Consider the following 22,599-nt stretch of genomic DNA (forward strand, 5'->3'; position numbering starts at 1 on the left):
GAGAATTGAAACTTTGATCAAAATCTAATTCCAAATATTAAATATTGATTTTATTCTTCAGATGGAGGTCACGCCCATATAAATAATAAGTACCTACCTATTTTCTGTATCCCTCGTTTCTTTTATTTAATTTAAATAACTTTCTCGCCAAATCATAATATTGCAACGCTCCATCAGTATAGATATAGACCGTTTGTTTCTGCATTTCTTATACATATTTGATTCTCATACTGTGTATCAGTTTTCGCAAGTGCTCCCTGCTGCCTTTAAAACCAATGTCTTTTTGCAAAACGTTTTTAGTCATGGTACTTGTTTTCGCACGGCATAAAATTCATCAATTTTATACCGTATATATTAATTATCTTCTTACGTGGAGTCTTATTTTGTACTGGTGGCAATGTCGATAAATATTTATTATTGCACAGCTACCTATACCTTAAATAAGAAAATAAAACCTATTCAGTTTAGTGTTCAAAATACCTGGAAGAGCTACTGGTCCATGAAGGAGCTAATGAAGGCCGACCTTCCAATGTCACTAAAGCGTCAACTCGTTGACATGTGTAGTCTGCATGAGCTAACCTACGGTGCCCAAATATGGTCGCTCACCGAGAGTCAGAAGTCCAAATTGAAGGTTTGCCAGCGGACAATGGAGCGCAGCATTCTAGGTGTCACAAGGACCGATCGCATCCGAAACACTACATTGCGCTCCGAAACACGCATACGTGGTGGGTCACGTGGGACGTGGCAGGCCCAGACGGAGATGGCGGGACGACTTCATCAGTAACTGGCCAGAAATAGCACAACAAATGGGAGTTGTGGCGATCAAGGGGAGAGGCGTTTTCACAGCAGTGGGATACTATAGGTATAACGGCCTAACAAAAAAAAAGTTTAGCCCAACCAACTAACCAGTTAAATAAATATGTACAACCACATGACACTAAAATATCAGTACCGGTCATGTACCGGAATGCTACGCGATTTTTTTTTCTTTTTTTGGTGTAAATATTTTATTGTATTCAAATTATTTTTTCTTGCATGTCTGGAAGTCTTTTTTGGCATTTTTGTGGTAAGTAAAATCGTTAACTGCAAAATATTTTCTTCTTGTTTACTTCGGTGACATTCGATGTCTTCCAACGTCTGTCGTCAAAATAGATTCATTGCCAGTAAAATACGAAATAAAAAATACCTAGCTTTAATTGAATGATGCGATGATGATAATGATATGACCATGCGTACAAACAGAAAAGTTTTGAAACTGTAAATATTAATATGATATTTATTTAAGGGGATATCATTCCCTGTTCTATATTTTTGTCATTTTTTGATCTCACTTGATGGTCTCATCGGAAGATCAGCGCTGGAAGCCACCAGCAACATGCTGAGATGAGGTCATTTCGTGGCACTTTATTATTCCTTTGTTTTTGTTATATCATGTAATTTAATGTGTCTTGTTTGTGTCTACGAATAAAAATTATTCTATAATATTCTATTCTATTCATATATACATACCTTACAGACTAACATACATACTCGTACAATAATAAAAATCTTAAAATATAAATATCATTTTGACGACGCAGTTTTAACGCAGATGCAATTAAACTACAACGAGGTTTTATTGTAAACGTCTCTGCCTTGGTTAATTTTATTGCTTGTTTATGTAATTCAAAATAAATACCTACTTACTTTTTAAGAAAAACATGTAATTGTCATTACCTGATTTTTTTTAATTACTCTCAACCTTCATTCGATGTTCTTTTTCTGACTTTTTGACGAAAGCCACGAAATCCAATAACTTTGCCAACTCCCCGCTAACCACCGTCAGTGCCCGAACTTGCAATTTATTCGCAACCCAATTTAAACTTCACGTAATGATCGTAAAATATAAACTTGATTAACGTTCCACTCGCTCCATAGAATATTTAACTTCTGCCCTTTGTGAACCGCTTCTGCATTTTTTACGTATATAATTTCGGCAGTTTTTTTTTTCAGTGTAAGTCTCAAAAGTAGTAGTATAGTAAGTCAACCTCCCGAAAGTAAAGAACAAGTATTAGAGCTTAAAATCTGGTCGCGAGTCGCGAGTCGCGACTTATATTAAGTATATCGCCTAAAACTGGCTCCAACTTAGTGGACTGTACTATCAAAATGGTAGTCATTGCTTTCCTAAATGTTTTTTTACCAGTGGACAGGTATAGAAAACAAATAAAAATGTGAGAGTCAGAATGGCGGGTGTACCTAAATAAAATCAAATGAAAAGCATACCATATTTTTGTACCTAATTTGTACTATTTAGTACCTCCTTTAAAAAAAATTGTACCTCACGGTACATAAAGTTATCATCAAAAAACAGGTCACCCGCCATCCTGACAGTCAGAATGGCAGGTGTACTTTATTACGCTATGTTCCCGTGGTTATTGATAAAATCTATAAATGCAAAATTTTTGTACCTTTTTTGTACCTTCACATTCAATTATAATATGAGCCATTTTATTTGTGGTTTCCAAGTTATACTCATTTTATATTTTGCTTGCTATTACAATTTTGCAGGCGTTATAATTTTTCACGTTATCGATCTCATTTTTAAGAAAAAACGCTAAGGTACAATTATTTTAATTACGTCAGGATTTAGTACCTTTAATGTTTAATATGTTAAGTTCAAATAACTCAGAAAATCATGTCTTAGAAAAGAGCAGGCGCAATTTCAAAGAAATCTTCCTAAGAAAAATCATGCACTTAAATGTTCGTTTTTCACTCTCTAAGGAATAAGGGCTCTTAATCAAATAAAAGCCGCAAATTATGCGTGTTTGTCAGAATATTATTGTGATGAGTTTTAAACTTCTTTGGGGATATCGATGATGTCCTTACTTTGCTGAACAATGCAAAGTACCATATATATTTCTTCTATGACTACGACTAGTGGCTCTGTGAAATATATTCCTCGCGATAAGATCGATATACTTAAGCATGTAAAAACAAAAAGATACTTCGTTGAGTCATTTTCACAGCGTACTCACAATGGTCTTAAGAGCCATAGACTGTAGTGGCACTTAAGTCCGTTACGCTAATTACCACCATATTGAACATTTTCCAAAAAACTAAACGACAGAAAAACATATATGTAGCTATTGAACCCGCTTACAAAATTTCACGAGAATCAGTTGAAAATTATTTATTCTTCTTCTTCTTTGTCGTCGTACTCTTTGCCATGGTAAACTGGTAAACATGGTAAATCAGTGTCATGGTAAACCGCTGACATCAGGCGTACGATTTCTCGCCATTTTTCATTTCGTCATTTTTTTGTATTAGGTAGCATACTTATATAACGGAGATTTAGGATTCATGCTTAAGAGGCAACAGGAGTGGTCATTTCTCCGTACAAACGTACTCTACTGTTTCCTCCGTGGTTTTAGGAGCAAGAGCAATGATTTATTCAACAAAGTTTATTATTATTAATATCTGTGTAATATTTTTGTTTCTTAAGGCGCTAGTGCACTTCAAATACTCGCAAAACGGCCTAATTTCCTAGCCGCAAAGAGAAGGTATGACATCAATTAGCCTTAAAATCAAAACAGTCCGACACGGCACAGATAATTTCAGTACCATTTAGATCTCAAAATTTCGTTACATTTGGTTAAGTTTTGGAGGAGGAAACAGTCGATCGTTTTTTGAGATTTTTACGCAGGTTTTTTCACTTAACCTGGCGTTGTTCTTAACGCACAAGTTTTAGGAGCCGCTTCCATTAGTGAGAAGGATATATTCGCCTAAAATATTAAAAATCTTAGTTCCCGTATCCTCTTTACTCAATATAATATCGAGCATAAGGAGTTAAGGACCCTTTAGATATTGTACATCACAATTTAATTAAAGTCAAGGAAGCCGCCAGCTCTTCGGTCACCAGTTACGTCAACCAGACGTTTCGCGATTTCTCCAAAAAACTTGTGCGCGCTGGGACCCCATGGACCTAGAGTTTCAACGCCGAAGTTTTTTCGAAGAGCTGGCGGCTTCCTCGCACAACGTATCAGTATTGCGATACAACGAGGAAATGCCGCCAGCATCCTTGGTACAATGCCTCAAGGGCCTCTTTTAGATATAAGCTAGTTATAGTATTCATCTGTATATATCCATTATGTATATTGTTATTGTCAATAAATAGATTTATTATAAAAAAAAAAAAAAAAAAAAAATTAAAGTCAATAGTGTGAGGTTTGACTTAACCCATCACTAGAAAGTAGGCACCGATTTCTCATTCATATTTTGCAGAGCACGCGCGATAGAGCGAGCGTGAACTATAGTATTTTATTTTATTTTATTTAGGTACACCCGCCATATATAGGTTTTTCATTTGATTTTATTTAGGTACACCCGCCATTCTGACTCTCACATAAAAATCTAAAGCTGTCATACAGATCAAAAGTGAACGAAGGCATAAAGAACTCGGTTTTCCTTTTTACATTAAATTTTCTTAAGAGGTAAGAAGATACTTAAAAATAACAGCTACTTTGTCCCTAAGTAGATTTTGTATAAAAAGGGAAATGGGGAAGACTATTAAGAGAAAACGGATCTGCGTAGGTATAATACTTAAGAGGAAAGAGGACGATCGATCCTCCATACAAACGTAGTCTTCATTTTCTTCCCTGAATATTGATATTATGGAAAATATTTTTACAGAATTTTATATATTTTTGTAATATTTTTTAATTATTATAAAAGTTAGGAGCGGAGCGAAAAACAGTTTTCATACAAATTTATAAACGCTCCTAACTCTTATAATATTAAAAAAATCTATAAAAATCAACGGTCGGGCATAGCTATGATTAAAACACATCAAATTGTGTAAAAATATTTTCAATACTATTATATCCAGAGAGGAAAATGGGGACTACGTTTGTATGTAAAGACGGTTTCGGGGCGGTCGTCCCCTTTCGTCTTCAAAGGGGAAAGTTAGATTTTGAGGCGCCGTCTTCGTGTTCCCGTGGGGATTACAATGCCTGTTTTATCAGGAATGTAGAAATACCATCCCGTATTTATACAGTAAGTTTATAGAAAGTGTTTACTTACTGTCCGCGGGTGGATGGCGTTAATGGTACTCGTACCGTACATAGAGACGACCGATGTCATAGTGCTATTACTAAGCCGTTTTAGTATGTGTATACGTAGGTAGAAGAAAAAACATTTCAAAAGATTAACAAAAAAACTGGAAATAATCGTAGCACGAGTCCGATTGGTTATTATTCAACTTAAAAAAGTGGACTCTTAAGTAAAAACATTACCTAAAATCTTGAACAAGCTATGTAGGTACATAGTGCATAGCCATAAAGTTTCCTCCGCGATTAACATTAGTTACGGACCGAGTAAGCGGCAGGTAACTTGAATTGACTATAAATCGTGCCCCTGCTAGCTTCCTCGAAAAACATTACCTCTGGCCAATGTATTCTTACTAATTTTACGAGCAAGTGCGAGTCGAGTTCTCGGGAATGATGTTGTGACCTTGAGATCCGTTACAACTACGTTTTTTAAAGGTAAGATGCATACTGCCTGAAATGTTGCCCTTCGGCCGCGTACGCAACCAGAGCTTCGTAACCAGATGCGATCGAAAACTATTTCTGCCTTGTACGAAACCGGTTGCGATCAAAAACTAATTTCGTCTTACCCGTAACCAGTTACGATCGAACACTTCTCGTTCTTATACGAAACCAATGTCTGGGCCATCTAGCTATAGGTTTTTTTTTCAAATATTTTGTCATGATACTCATGATAATTTCTTATCCTGAATGTCAGTGCTCCATGTCTCTTAAGCCAGTATCTTTTAAGGAACAAGGTTACATTGTATTTGCCAACAAAGTATTTGAATATTATCAACTGGTACAATATTTGTGTTCTGATTTTTGACTAGATATATAACGTGTACAGTACTTATACTGTATAACAAGGTGTATAAATATAATCTTAGCTGACTTTATCAACGGTCGAAAGGTTTCGTACAACAAAGAAAAGTGTTCGATCGTAACTGATAACTAGTAAGACGGAATTAGTTTTTGATCGCAACCGGTTTCGTACAAGGCAGAAATAGTTTTCGATCGCATCTGGTTACGAAGCTCTGGTTGCGTACGCGGCCGAAGGGAAATATTGCCACAAATCATGTCGTAGCGCTAATCTAGTCAGTCAGTCATTCTACGTATATGCCATACGACGTGCATGTTGTTTAGAAACACAGCTCATTTCACTTTAGGTAACTTTAAGGGCCAGTGATTTTGCATATACCTGCTCTAGATTTTTGACACAGGTCACAGCTAAGGGAGAAGTGTCATTAGTATTCACGTCATTCTTCGGAGCTGTCTTTGCGATACATATTCTACATTTCCACTGTTACCGGGATTCAAGTGTTCTTAAACGGTGCAGTTTTTCTGAAACACCTGCGCAGTCATATTCATACCGTTTCTTGCAGCTTGAACACGCTATGGTAGTTTTAGGGTGTACAGTAGATACACTTGTAGCTGGTTACAAAATTTGTCATATTTCGGCCACTTGTAGTCGCTTTAATAGGCCTTTTAGACGCCGTTATGATAGTATGTTGTTTTATAAGGATTTATTTTTATTTTTAATTATAGTTTCTATATACGTTTCCTCGAAAGATATTTAAATTCTTCTGTAGGGATTGCGAAGTTATTTCTGAACGCACCTTTTTGTCCTGGCAACACACTTCTTTATCTGTGCCGTGCGTTACGTCAAGCTGTCAGTTGTCAGAATTTCGTCCAATCAGCTGTGCGTGGTGTTCTTTGTACCGTTATAATTAACGGGATAATTTGTTTAAGTACATAAATTATTTTAAATGTAAAACGGCTAAAAAGGTGATCTTACCGTTGTTCTAAAATGACAAAATATTACACTGTGCAGTTCAAAATAGCGTGGCTTCAATCGCGAGGCGTTAACTTGTGTATGCACAACGATGCGATGTTACGCGTACGTATTTATCCATTTTAATTATAAGATTCATTAGGAGCACTTTTACTGTGTGTTTACATGGCCAGGGTTGCCATATATGTTGCCTCTCCGTCGCACTTTGTTTGACAGGGAGGCAACACTTCGAACGTGGTTCGCCATAGGTCCTCTGGGGGCCTACCGGGAAAACCGATTTTCGCAAATTGCGGAGATCTTTCTCTTTTCTCTCACTAAGACGTAATTAGAGTGACAGAGAAAAATGCCCGCAATAGACGAACTTCGATTTTCGCGGTTAGAGCCCTGACTGCAACCTCGACAACGGCAACCCTAGAACTTTGTTTCTATTGTACGGACTTCCTGAGCCCTTGGTTGGTCTCAGTGTTTGCCTCGCTCGCTTTCGACAAGAAAGACAAGTGGGAACAGCCTCACCTAAAGTGATCTATATCCATTGTATACCTAAATCAGAAAGACGTAAAGTAAAAACTAATTTGTGTTTTATATTATGTTCTTTGCGCTTAGTAATTAACATATCTTGCTTTTCCGTAGGCGATGAAGTTGTAATTAGACTTAGATTACTTCATTAACTTCATGAGTTTCTCAAGTCAGTTATTAGAAAACTTTATGCGTTGCTAATAAAATCAACACTTGATACAAAAGTTTCACGGCTCAAATTATTATGAAACTTCAGAAATGTGCCATTTTTCATAATTTTGCTTAGAATGATGTAAATTCTAAACATCTAACGGCCCGATTCGAAGAATGAGATACGATAACGATAATTTCTGGTTTAGATAAGTTCTCATTTAGATATCGTTTGTATGCCGTATAATTAACAGAAGCAGCTCGATTCGGGCAACCAATGTCACTTTGACGTTAGAAATATCTTAGATAGATCTTATTGGGATCACAGCGGAATCGAAATAAACGTCAATTTTGACATGTCGTTTAGTTATCGATCTTTTAAAGATGTGTGTCTTAATCATTCTTCGAATCGGGCCGTAAGTTAAGTACGAGTTTAATATTATTAAATGTAAAACAATACAACAAAACATGTGGTATGGTGTTTAACCCTTTCTGTACGGGTGACAACCAGAGTTGCCAATTTGGCATCATCACTGTAGTACGGGTGTCAACTATAGTTGATCGAAACAAGGACGAAGTTTGAAATTTTTTTTTCAACCAACTTAGACCTTATATGTTGGTAATAACGATGATATTTAGTAGTAGCATTAGTATAGATTCAAAGAAAAAAATGGCAAAACATTCTGGTAGATGGCGTTAAAACAAATATTTATTTAAAAATCCCTCATTTTTTCTGTCAACTGGGGTTGACACCCGTACTCCACGAGTGCAGAAAAAGTAACTCAATATGGCGGCAAATAGTGTTGTTTTATATTTCATCGAGTTTTAGTAGTTAGGCTAGTTGCAAGTGTTATAGTTGTAAATTTCGTGATTTATAGAATAATTATAAAAAAAAGTTATAAAATTGGATTATATTACAGTGTATGGTAATAAATAATAATAATAATATGTTCTTAAGATTAAAATAGTAATGATCTCTGCTACACTTTTTTATTTTTACCCTTGAGCAGTACAGAATTACAGATAAATATCGACAACTGTATCGATAGGTGCACTTCACTATTTTATTCAAATGGCAGTCGTGTTTTTATGTTGCGTTAAAACGGTTGATATTTTTGCATTTTGTTAATAATTATTATCATTTCAAGGCCTTGTTCTATTCAAAATATCATAAACTAATATTTACAAAACTAACAATAGTTAAAATCGCTTGTAGTAACTTACATTTATACTTTTTTTAGTGAGAGATATTACGCGTGAAATATAAAGTACTAGTGATTATAAGTGCAATAAGTGAGTAGTTATCAAAAGTGCATAATGTTTTTAATATGTGTACAAAATTTCAACCGCACAGCTGTTATATTTCAGAAAATACACGTAAGTGAAAATATGTCTAACCGCCGACTCTCGCAAAGACATGCCCGTATTGAGGCGGTGCTAGGCGTTCCAAGTCCCCGTACAGAAAGGGTTAAGTTCAAATTAGTTAAGTAGTTCCATTTAACGCGAAGCATTTTCTTGCAATTTTTTTATTGATTTTATTTCGTAATTGTCTAACAATATTTTAGACGCAATTATCAAAAATACTATTATTTATTTTATATAGGAGGCAAACGAGCAGACGGATCACCCGATGATAAGCGATTACCGCCGCCCATGGACATCCGCAACACCAGAGGGCTTGTAAATGCGTTTCTGGCCTTTACGATGTGAGTACGCTGTAAGCTCTTTTATTTATGGTCTGAAGGTCGTATCGGTCGGGAAACACCGAAGGCAACAATTCATTCAGTTTGCTTATTTCATGACGGTTGTTGATTGATAATGTTGACCATTTTTTGTTTATTTCTACTTTATTCTGTTTAATTGTTCCCTTTCTCACTATTTTAACAAAATCCCTTCATGAAATTCACCATATGTCATCATTCGTATTGGCGCCCGCATAAAACTCAAAGCACATTTAATTCTTTTATGTTATTAGCAGGGAATTTTCACCCGCCCCGGAACACAGAGTGACCTCGTTTGATAGGTATAATAACGGGACAACCTACTTCGTTACGCTAATCACTCGCATTGTCCTAAAATACCTGCCGCGGGGACACCCGTAATCGAGCCGTGCATAATTATGACCACTATACCCTGGAGTGATATTATACAAGCTTTTTGGAGATTGAAAAATAAATACGACAGAACGTTCATTTACATAGCTTTTGCTCATTAAGGGAAAGTAGTACTGAATTATGAATCCAGTTTAAAAAAATAGGAACATCTCAACTTCTTGAACGAAAAAAAGGTCCGCCCGATTCGAAGAATGAAACACGGAAAAGATAAGATAACGATAAGTTCTGGTTTATATAAGTTCTCAATTAGATATCGTTTGTATGTCGTATAATTGACAGAAGCAACCCGATTCGGGAAACCAATGTCACTTTAACGTTAGAAATATCGTAAGAAGATATATCTTATTGGGATCACAGGGGAATCGAAATATACGTCAATTTTGACATGTCGTTTAGTTATCGATCTTTTAAAGATCTTTCCAGGATCTTAAACGTGTCTTAATCATTCTTCGAATCGGGCCGTAAGTAAGAGTAACTATTGGATTGAGCTGGCTGTGGTCTCCTGTAGGTTATATTTATCAACCGACTCTTGTAAAATTATGTGAGAATTTCAGATAGTTATAATTATATATATTTTGACGATTTCCAGTTTTGGAAATGGCGGGTAATGAAGGTTCGAGAAGTTTACAGTTCATAGTGCCACTAGTATTTTTATTCAAAGCTATACGTAGTCAAACTATTATGTAATTTTACCATTCATCTTATTGTTAAACTTGGAAAGCACACTAAGTACCCTAAAACCAACTTAGGTATTCTAAGAACGATTTTCCAGAAGTTTCCCTAGGAGTATCATGTAACTATTGTTACAGCAACTAATCAAACTTTGCTCATATAACGCACACCTTGCACAACAATTTGTTATATCATACCTAATGTCGACATGGGCTAATTAAGTATTTTGAACTTTATTTACGTGTATTTATTAACAGTTCTGCGATAGTTTCTAGGGTTCCGTACCCAAAGAGTAAAACGGCACCCAGACTGTATCTCATGAACCGTGATAGTTAAACATGTTTAAGCGGGCTGCCATACAACAAACGTGATTTTTTTGCTCGTTTTTATATATAATGGTACGGAACCCTTCATGCGCGAGTCCGGCTCGCACTCGGCCGATTTTTTATCCCAAAAAAGCTGTCACCTACACTTATCAATTAAAGCCAAAACAATACGACCGCTTACTTACTTTATTTGTTTCTTTAAAGAAATAAACTGATGGGAGTTTCCTTGAAATAAATAGGAATAGGTCAAGTCGCTTTTCAATCCAAGAAAAAGAGTCAAGAGTCAAAGATTTTATTCGTACAACATAGGTGGATTACAACTACAACTGAATATTGTAGTTGTGGAGAGCCATGATTGTACTTGAGTAAGTCAACGGAATATTAAGCGTTTGGAACATTGCGATCTAAACACTCCAATGGAAATAGAGTGTTTACATCGTGAAAAGAATCACCCAGGAACGGTCAAATAATTTGATTTGATTTCTATACAATTTTGAGCCTTATCATAGTGCCAATAATATATGAGATCCGAAGTGCTACAGAAGTCAAATTCCTCGGCTGTACTATAAATTAATTTTGCACCTAGAGAGTGCAAGTCAATCTGGTACCCCGACCTCTAACCGTCGTTCCATTTTAATCGCGGGTACCCCGATAACCGTCACATTATTTCCGTTCCTTTGCTTCTTACTCAGTTCCGATGTAGTGAAACAGAGAAAACGTAGTTTCGATTTTTGAGATTTTTATCCAGTTTTCTAGCACCAAGGTCCCTGAATATTGCAAGGCTGGGAATGGCACGGAAGGGAATAATGCACGAACGAAACGAACGACCTTGTGTTTATTCACAATGTTTTAGCACAAGCGAGTCAAATGCTCAGATGAACTAGTAAAAGAACTTGATCTCCTGTTGATGTTGTTTTACAGAATTTTTGCTGGTTTCCTACATAATATGACGTCATGAATAAGTCCCTTTTCTAGTTATAAAGGGCGCTAAAGACGGCTCGAAGATGAATGTTTTATTTTAAATGACTTGGGTTTGTTCGTATTTGGAATAAAACTACTTCTTTAAGTTTTTTTTTTTATTGAAGAAAATATATATTTCATTTGACAGGAAATAACTTCTTTAAGTTATTTCCTTCTCTCATCTAAACGAACTAGAAAATAAGTTTCGGGTGTTTATTGACTATGTACCTACTTTTACTACACCTACCTTTTTTAGTACCTGCAGATTTACTCAACATTACTCAAAAGTATACTTTGGGATCAAATTTCACACCCTCAACTTAACAAGCTTATCCGTTTATAGAGTCAGTGAAGTAAGCATCCTAATACGAACAATTGAATCAGATCTAGAGATAACAGTCATACAGAGTCGACAGAACGTTCGACTCCTATGCTTTATAATCAACATGAATACATAGCTTCGTTGTAGCTTTTCACCGAGTTCCATAGAAACGACTTAAGTCTCAGGCACTTCGATGACACATCTGACGTTCCCACAAGCCAGCAAAGCAGCGTTGTTTCAAGATTTATGAACATTCTCTCCCGAAAAAGGTGTTTTTTGCGTACCGGTTTTGATTAACTTTCGTGCCGTATTATGAAAACATGTAATGGGGTAAAGTGATTCATGAGCTTGTTCGTAAAACGATATTTTGACAAACGTGCTTTTTCTAAATCTTTTTATTTATGGTGTAAATTTTATCTGAAAAAGCATTTGCATAGATTTTAGTTCAGTTTCTTTTCAATTCGTTTGTACTTCTTTCCAGCTTTTTTCTACGCATAAATCTACATCTAAAACTTAACAAGTTTTTGCCAATTTTTAGGTAGAAGCTGGTTGGTAGCTAGGGATTTAAGAACCTTTTAATATCCTTAATTACAGAATTAAATATTACCTTTAGAATGGATAACTTGTTGAAATTATAAAAATGTCCTACATACAGACCGTCGAGTAATTTTAGTGAACCCTCATTTGGTAGCAAGAGCACACTTTTTTGCGTCTTTACCCTGAATGTGCCTACTTGCCATTTTAGTTCATTACCTAATTAGTGGAATTAGTTTCAAACAGGTAATTTTTGCACCCTAGACTTTTCTCGCTAATGGCAAAAAACTTGTTGGTTCGTTAACCGTCATTTTCTCTGCTTTTAATTTTATTTTCAGAAATGCTATTGTCGAGTCAGCAGTCCTGGCGTACAATGCAGGACGCTGAGGCACAAAGGAGGTGGCAGCTATATAAAACCGCAAAACCAATTAACAGTTTGGGATAGTGCCATTGTTAGCTATGACGCATAATAAAGCCTCGTAATACACATTGATATATGTATGTGCAACCGCATGGCAGTTTGCTCCATTGTGCTCGCGTAGTGCGCTCGCTCTTGGCTACTTGATTATAGCTTATAGCATAGCATAAAGACTTCCCGCAAAGCAGTTATAAAGGTTTGTAAACATTGTTCAATAAGGAAATTATCGCAGAGCCTTATAAACAGAATTTAAAATTCGTAGCTTTGGGGAATATATTTTATAATTGCTATTCATAGGTCTTTATTTGAAGTTAATGAATAAATTAATATTGTTCGTCGCGATGTTTTGCTACAGCATTTATTTCAGATGATTGCAGTAGCTTCAGACAGGATTAAGGGAGAACGTTTAAAGGTAGGTAACAACTCTGATAAAAAAATCAAACACTAAATTTCAAGGCCAGAATCAAATTGTTTATTTCAATAATAATAACGCAACAGAAACCCACTGCAGATAGCTTATGTAACGAGTAATTTCGTTTTGGACGCGCTCCAAAAAACTCGGGTCCTTGAGTTTCACGAAACGGCACTAGGAAGTGTGGCACGTAAATAGGAGCGTGTACGCTTATCCCTCCGACGCTTTGTTACCTTTTTCTTTTTTATGTTTGCAATAAGGATTCAAATGAATTAAGATTTGGGTTGTGGTGTAAAATTATTAGATTTCAATTAGTTGCAGTGCTACATTCGGGGAAATATAAAATTTCCCCAATTGCATTTCGCTTCTTCGTTTAAGTAGCAATGTGAGAACAATCACAATCCCTTACTACATTTGGGTTGTGATGTAAACTTTTAATTAGACTTTTCATAATTGCAGAGTAATTCGTAAAAAAAAAACCTACATAGAAAAAAAGCGAAGGTACCAGGAGTCATGAAACCTTCCCGTCTATCCCGTGATCTTAGGCACTTCTGTTCAGATACGACCCTGCAAGTTGCAACTAAGTTAGTAATAAGCAACAACACTTTGCTGGAAAATACATTATATTGGTCGCAGGAAAATAATGCGGCTACGTAATAAATAATTATCAAGGAATGAACTGAAATAACAAGTGCCGCTGAGATTTTCTACCTCGAAAAAGGCCGGGAGAAATATGCGGAGCAGTTTGCTGACTTTCACTAGTTGGAGAGGTACTCGAAGAAAAGAAATGCTTAAGACTTTTAACTACTCAAGAGTAAGATATTGAAATTAGAGTTAATCTAATGTGATGCTTCAGTTGTAACGAATTCTATTTTTTTGTGTAATCAACATGCTTCGGTACGCCGTTATTCAAAATTATACTTAATATATTATTATCAACCAGTATGATGAAAATATGACGCTAATTCAAATTGAGGTATTTGGGTAAATTACACTTAAATATTTTATCTTACATATTTGCGTATACTTAATTGAATTATCGCGTTATGGTACAAGTACATTTAAAATGTGGGGAAATACATAATAATATGGATTCTACGAAATATTTTTTTCATGTTACTCTTTCTATTCGGAATATCAGTGCACGTATCTATAATGTGTATGTGTGTGTGTGTCTCATTAGTAAAGTACATTATCTACCGGGTGAGGCCTATAACAGGAGCAATAAATGGAACTGTAGGCTGTACTCCTAAAATTGATCAATATTTGTGTAGCGACTTTTAAAATGTTTCGTGTTTTTATTTTTAGTACTGCAAATTTTGCGAATGTTGTCATGTTTAAAGCGTGAAAAGCAACTCAATTTCCATGATGATAGCCATGTTGAATTGTTGATTTGTATGAAAAGTAGGAAGTCTAAAGACTTCATAATTTTTAAAAGTTATTGACCAACGATCCCATTGTTTGAGGAATACAATCTACGTTTTAATTATTTACACAAAACTACCATATATAACTAATTTGTAATACTTGATCCTAGTATTGTGAATCCTTTGGATTTATCCTAGTAGTTTGGATTGGTAGTGACATAATGACCGTGCACGAAGGATATACAAGGTGTAACAAAAATAGTAGGGATCCGTTTAAGTACTACCGTCTTCTGATAAGGAAAATGTAGACGAAAAAACTTGACTCGAAAAATTGTTGGCTTTCTTTGGGGGGGTATGGCCGACTTAATTTTTGCTTCTACTTTTTCCTAATCAGAACACTATAATACCGAATATACCCTTACCTTACCTTACGGATCTTGAAATGTATTTATATGAAGAGCATTTCTGAGTCAAGTACATTTTATCTGACTATAATATCGCCATCTAAGTACACAAATTTTATTGATCTTATTATTGTGGTTTAACTATTGTTTTCTCATTGGGTGGACAAGAATTGTAATTACTGCATTTTATGATTTTCGCGTAGACCTCTCAGTGACAAACCCTGTCTTTAATCACGGAATACCTACAGTATGTAAACACGAACGTAGGGCTGGCCACGGACCTTGTTCCACTCTGTTACTTGGTAACCGAGTTTGCACCTACATCCTACATGAACACATGTGCGCGATTCGCTTCGTTGAAGTACGCTCAAGCAGCTCAAGTTTCCTCTTGTGCTTCGTGTAGCAATTTAAATTATTTATATTTAAGTGCAAAATTGTTGTTCTTGTTTAAGACTAAGTTTAATATCCGAAATTACTTAAAACATTAATCATTCTTATAGGGTTATAGGTAGACATAAAGATAAGTAACATTTTTTTATAAGGAAATTTTGGCTTTGTATTTTCGCCAGCCAACGACGAAATGGATGTTTACGTCAGTGTTCATTTCAAAAACATATTTACATATTTTTCAGTGAAAATATTTAGTGTTTACTTAAAAATATCAAACTACCTACTTACAAACAAAACACATTGAAGTTATCAGCCAGGAACCATAAATATTTACGAGTAAATTCTGATAATTCGAATATTCACAACGTGATTTTTATACTAAAGTTTGTTGACCACACTCGTGGTTTGAAGCCTGATTGGAGCCAATTGGAACCGCGTGCACCAAATTATTACCACCTCAATCAATATGTATAACAACCCCTGCAAAATTACTCGACGGCCTCGACGCCACCATCCAACTGTAAGTTGGTATTTTTAAAATACCATTTTTATAATACAATGTGGATAATTAATAGGAAGGTACGGTAAACTTATAGAGACTTAGCCACTTTTTTTTTATGCAAGTAATATAATTACAAAAAATTCAAATCAGATTTTTTCAGCAGAAGTACCACATGAAATGGATAGTAAATAGAGTATAGAAAGAAAGTAAATAGAAAATATCTGTGTCTCTTCAACAATATTTGCGGTTAGCTAACATTATTACATTTTAACGCTTAACGTAAATAAGACGCTCGGTAGCTAGAAGTTATCATACAAAGTACATGTCCTTGAGACGAGCTCTGGCATACTTGCTTTAGAGCAATGTTATCTATTAAGCTGAAAATAATATAAATTCGTCTATTCTTCATGCAATATGTAACATGTGCGTCAGAATTCCTTTACGAAAATACGGAATGGAATAATAATCTTATCCAATCAATGATCATCGTATTATTGACCGTTTCTTTCGCAGAACGTTTTTATTTATTTTAAATTTTTACATTTAATTTCTAATTATTTCTGCCTGGATTACATTCTAAATAGCGTCAATTTTCATGCGTTATTTGCCCAGCGCTGGACCAGCGAGATAGCCATGCGATGGTTGAGAGCCCGCACTATGGAATGGGCCACGTGTAGATGCGTAAGCACAATCGCTGGCCTTTGATGTGCGGATGAAACCGTGACCACCCAATCACCATCCCACCGCGTCATACGCCGTCCGACACCACTACCTTCTCTACACGCTGGCCCATCTGTGAGCCAGTATAGTATATAGCAGTAACAACACAATGCCAATAATGTTGAGTGCGACACAGACATAAACTAAGAAATTTAATCCCTTTTTCTAATTAAAGCCGTCAGGTAAACATTTGCTAACACGAGTCCCATGTTCAGTGAAATTCCAGCCGGAAAAATTTTCCCGTATCCAGTCTCCGGGGCGCCGTTAATTTGTGCTTGCAACCCTTTCCGGAACATGGCCTATGTTCACCGTTGTTGAAACATGTACTCTTGTCTGATTACTGGACATGCGAGTGAAAATCCAATCTTCATGAAAATTAAACTAAGTTCATTTGAATTTTGTAAGTCAAGAAGTAATTCATTATTTGCGAATTTACACACGTAATTTTTCGTGGGATTACTTACAAAAGCTGCACCTACATATCAATACTGGCTATACGAGTAGCTACAGTAACACAATTGCGCAGAAATATGGTCTAAACATGTAGGTATATAAATAAATTATACGTAAGAGATAGGTTTGTTTGTTGTTATTTGTGTTATAGTTGGTTGTGTTATAGGGTTTTTTTTTTTCATTGATCGATGTAAACCAATTCAAACATGTACACCCCAGGCCAAATGGGGTGTGGAAATAAGCTTATATGAGAATAAAAAAATTGTTTGTTGCAGTGGATTTTAAAAACAAAATAGAATAAATGGCAGCGTTGAGAATATAACATTTTAAAATAAAAACTTAAATTCTGGTTAAAATAATTGCCAGTTCCGATAGAAAAGACCGATTTGTATTTTTTTTCAAATTTGTTCTAACATTTGAATATGTTGGATATATTTTTAATATTATGGGGTTGCTTAATCTAAATTTTTGGCTACCAATATACAATAATAATAATAGAAATACGGATATTAAAGAACAAGAACAAAGTTATTTCCCTACTTTTGGCCTGGCGTGTATCTGCATCACTAATACTAGGCTTCGCCTGCCTGTCTTTATTATAGAAATAGAAATATAGAAATAGAAATATATTTATTTGCGTGAAATGTGGTACAACAAATTAGATGGTAACATTTTCTATACGTTCAGCACATCTCGCCGACAACATGGGCATGCAAAATCTTTACTTAAATCTAAATATTATTTACATAATTTACATTATATTTACATTTAATCATAATATTTGAACGGCTGCTCGACGACATAATCATCCCTCCATATACACAAATCACAAATTATTACAATGGCCTCAAATAATCAAAATTTATTATTAATTTACAAACGTCATTTAAATAATTATATAATAACAATAAAAATTCATGATAAATGTTAAAATAAATGTCTATGTCAAATTAGCTTAAATACCAAAAAATTCATTAATTGAATAAAAACATTTTTCTAATAACCATTTATACAATTGAATACTAAAAGGTTTGAGAGCAAGTTGAGTTAAATCATTTGGCAAATTATTGTAGATTTTTATTGCCATTGGATAAGAGTTTTTACTGCAAAACTCAGTACGATATATGGCCGGTAACACAAGTCTGTCAGGATATCTTGTGTTAAAATTGCACACATCTCTCAGTTTTACGAACAAATGTGGGTATTGACAGCCGCTACGTGATACATAGGCTGTTCGATACAACACTGACGCCAAATGACTTTTATTTTTATCCACTATTCCGTGTTCCGCTCCGCACCCGCCTAGGGAATACGGTTTGACACTTTTGACTTTCAGAACCAAATCGTCGAATGTGCATTTAAGACGTTATTGACATGGGACTAATTGGTGTAAAATACTGGATTTTCAATGGCCATCCCAGCCATTGTTTCGCAACCTGTCTAGTAAGGGTGCATAATTTAACGGTTTAGTCCGGAAATATACCAAGGTTACAATTATGACGAGGTTCAACAACAACGAGGGGGGTGGGGTTAGGGTCGGCAACGCGCATGTAACTCCTCTGGAGTTGCAGGTGTACATAGGCTACGGAGACTGCTTACCATTAGGCAGGCCGTATGCTTGTTTGCCACCGACGTAGTATAAAAAAAACATGGACAGGGAAAACTTTTACAAAATAAAGCGTAAATTTTAGTCTTCGTGCTTAAAGCGAAAAGTAATATTCAACTGTTTAAAGAAGTAATTAATTGTATGATAAAAAGAAAAGTGTCTTCTCTATCATAAAATTATATACCTCTTTAAAACTTACAACGTCAATACATACACACACACACACATCAGCGAATAACATTTTACATACAATCAAAAACAATACTGTACAACTATAGTAAACTAAACTAACCTATAATTATTAAGACTAAATCTAAAGTAAACTATAAAATCTACGAATAATTGCAAACAAAATGGGTAATTCGAATTTGTTGGATCAATTTACACACAGTTATTTCAATTAAGTATCAAATCAGGAAAAAATGGTTTCGATTTCGAAACATACTAAAAACCTTCGTTTGAAATGATAATTCCCTCTACGTCTGCTACGGCGTTGCTAATAGTAATCATTTCCCATTAAATATGTATCAAAAATAGTTCATAGACGTTGGACTGGTCAGCTCTATAAAAATAATGTTACATATGGCTATACATAGTTCGTTTCAGTATACTTGTCTTTTTTATTACGGAACTCGAAATAGCTTCGCTTCAGTTGGAAACTTTTCAGTCAACAAACAACCATCAATCAACACTTCCGTCACCCCTCTTAACAAACTACGAAACATCTGCATATTACAAAAGTTTCATTTCAAGTGCCCTTTTATGCTCACACCCTGAAAAAGGCCCATTTTCCTTTGTATTTTTTTGACATAATGAGTGAATTGTGTTATAAATGAAACAATAATTATATAATATATGTACATACCAAATCCTCGTCGTCGTCCGTGAAAATATTTCCTCGGTCTTGCGCCGTCATGTCTTAAAGTCGATCCGTATTCCAAAACAGCATTTCCTCATGGCTTAAACACAACACACAAATCTCCATCACTGAAACCACACCAACTGCATCCAAACTCTGTTCAAAGTTACACGACCCTCGCACATTATGTTGCCAACAACCTGCGGACCTCGGTCCGAGATCAATATTTCTAAAACTTAAAAAAAACATCAAAAATTTACTGACAACCTTTTCTGATTACAGTTTAAAAAGTATACCATTTCGAAAAAATAACATGCATGTCGAATTTGGAATTTCGAAGGATCCGTGCGGCGCGGACGGGGCACGGACGCACACTGCGACGAAGGGCGGGCTGAGAAAGCACTGCAGCGTCTGGTAACCATGGCAATGGGGAGGCTTCTACGTTTCCACGCTGCGGCCGCACCGTTGCATGCATTGTGGAAGGTATCTGTCAGGGGAGTGGATTAGAGTGTCATACGTTAGGTTATTTTCCGAGTGAGTTGTATGACTATGCTCGCGCTTCGTTGACTGCTTTGAGAGCTATAACGCGTAGTCGAGCCCTTTACGTTACACAAGCGAGTTTTTGTATTTACTTTCATTTATAGCGCTTTAAATTTTAAATAAATCTTCCTATGCATTCTGTGCAGCATCGTCTATCTAATCCTTCTTCAACGGAAAAACCTTCAGAAATGCGGAAAGTAGGGACGTAATGAAAATAACGTCCATTTTCATTTCCAGCAAGAGGGGCTTTTAATATTTCTCGGTTTTATTTATATAAAAACAGGTGGGATCTCTCAATTGATCGGTGAACCAATATTTATGTTGCGCGCATTCAAAATTTCATGAATGGTATCCATTTAGTTAATAGGTATTGGTAACTGCGAATATAGTATGGAATAGCCAATCCTTTTTTAATATTTAATATTGCGAATATTCTCTCACAAAGTTAATTTAATAAACTTTTTATCACACTTATCAGTTAGCGTTAAAGCTTCAAATAAGGGTTTGCACGACGAATCTGAAATGTATGGGAAGATCCGTGGATCCGGTACCAGTCCAGATCCGGATAATTTCATGCATTACAGTTTCGGATTGGAAATTGGAAACCCAACTTCAAATAATTGCAGTGGTTTTTGCTCCCTCGCTTACTCTTAATGTAGTCTCTTACTCTATACGCTCTCATCTTTGGGTTTTGGCGCAAACTCTTCTGTTTGTTTAACTAAAGTACCTATTTTTAAACGTACACATAATGGTTACATGACAAGTAAGTAATAAAAAAAAAAATTTTTTTTTGTTTGTCTTCGCACCTTAAGGCCGTTGGTAGATCAGGTTTTTAGTTTACTTAATTAACCCAGGTGATTTGAGCTGGGTGAACAGAGTCAACTACAGGATAGGTACGATGAAGTTACGACTTGTCTTAACTACCCAGTTTCTACAATCTACATATTACACATTCGCTGCGGTACTTAGTGTACTCGTAATTAGCCATACTTTATGTCAGGTCTTTCGGCCCAGTGCCGAAGTGAGTCTTAATAAATAACGAATTAATAGTTACTATCGGGCAATATAAGCCTGCGAATACAAAATATAAAAACGTAGGTGTAACGTACTTGGACTTACGATAAAATATTGAGTACCCACTGCCTATACAAAAAGTCTTGTGCTCACCATCTTTAGTTTGTAACTCCTAAATGTATTATGAACATGACTGTAATACAATAAATAATAAAATGAAGAAAACAATTCATGTTTGAAAAACTAAACAACAATATTGGATAAATCAATTATTACTGCAGCTTTAATAGTTGCAGGTGTAGTCGTTTTTAGAAATCTATTTAAGTATTAATTGGTCATCAATAAAGGTTTATCAGAAACTTTGTTTTGGGCCTAGGGCGTCAAACATCTGTTATTGAGCTCGGAGCGTTAATTAAAATCGTCGAGCCACGAACTGCTCAAAAACAGAGTAATTGTAATTATTTTGTAAGATTTTAATGCTTGTACTTACTAAATTAAGGAGCTGCAGGCTGAGGGAAGATTGTTTTTGAGATTCAAATAAATTACGGATAATATGTAATTCTATGAAAATGTGTAAGACATGAGTCTAAAAACACATTATCTTCATCATATACGTATATGTTTATAGCATCGTCTGTCTATGCGCGAACACTACAAAAATTAAGCGAGCGAGCAGCTGTCAAGGAGGAACTCCTTGGTGCTATTGTGAATGAGGAGGATTTCACGCGCGCCCGGGTCTCATAAGTCATTGTGTGGTACCGCCGAGCCGAATTCTGGCTTACGGATTGCTACACCGACTAAGGCGCTGTACGTGTCCCGCATGCATCACACCGCCATGGCTGCTGAAGTGGTGGAGTAAGTATTTACACCAGAAGACCGGCTAAACGCTGAGGGTGTTCCAGCTTCGCTCGCGCCACTTCAACTGCCGCAACCGCTGCAGGGGACCATCGAGTGCGCCGACTTCTGACCGAAGAAGAGTGTCGTATTTCAGAGGTTTCGGGGCAAACTGCCGAATCCAACACAAGAGCAGACGATCCAACTAAGCCACGCAGTCCGTTCTGTCGCCAAAATAGTATTAAGTTGTTGTTTGTGAAGTTTCAAATAAAAAAATGCTGTGTTCTTACAAACATGTACACGGGCATTTTACGGGCCTTATCAGATAAAAATAAATGGTTGATAGAATACCAGTTACTTTGAAAAATTTACTCAATTTAAGCTCAAGAATGCACCCTTGAAATTAACAGTTTAAAAAAATATGGCGTATAATTATTATATGTGATAATAGCGTAATAGTAACATTTCGATCCTAACACTCGCTATTGGATACAGAGTATACAGACTCAATCTGAAATCTATGAAACGGGGAAACGTCCGTTCAATTCTATCGCAGATAATATGCGGGTGTTCAACTGTTCATATCAATATAAACCATCCGTCAGAGGGAGCTTAAGCTCTTACACATAGG

At 35.7% G+C, this 22,599-nt stretch overlaps 1 protein-coding gene across 4 annotated transcripts in view; it reads right to left on the reverse strand.

The window, feature by feature from the left end:
• Nucleotides 1-20,816, reverse strand: part of LOC133525873 (transmembrane protein 151B-like) — a 53,365-nt gene extending 32,549 nt beyond the window's left edge. For 3 of the 4 annotated variants that reach the window (XM_061862284.1, XM_061862283.1, XM_061862282.1), the window contains exon 1: nt 19,587-20,815. In XM_061862284.1, coding sequence (XP_061718268.1) covers nt 19,587-19,637 — 51 coding nt within the window. In that variant the 5' untranslated portion in view covers nt 19,638-20,815. Of the gene's footprint in view, nt 1-19,586 lie in introns of all 4 variants that reach the window. The other variant, XM_061862281.1, reaches the window with a different exon arrangement.
• Between the last annotated feature and the right edge of the window lie 1,783 nt (nt 20,817-22,599).

The sequence above is a fragment of the Cydia pomonella genome, chromosome 15 (genome assembly GCF_033807575.1).
Source record: "Cydia pomonella isolate Wapato2018A chromosome 15, ilCydPomo1, whole genome shotgun sequence".
In the NCBI taxonomy this organism is placed as follows: Eukaryota; Metazoa; Arthropoda; class Insecta; order Lepidoptera; family Tortricidae; genus Cydia; species Cydia pomonella.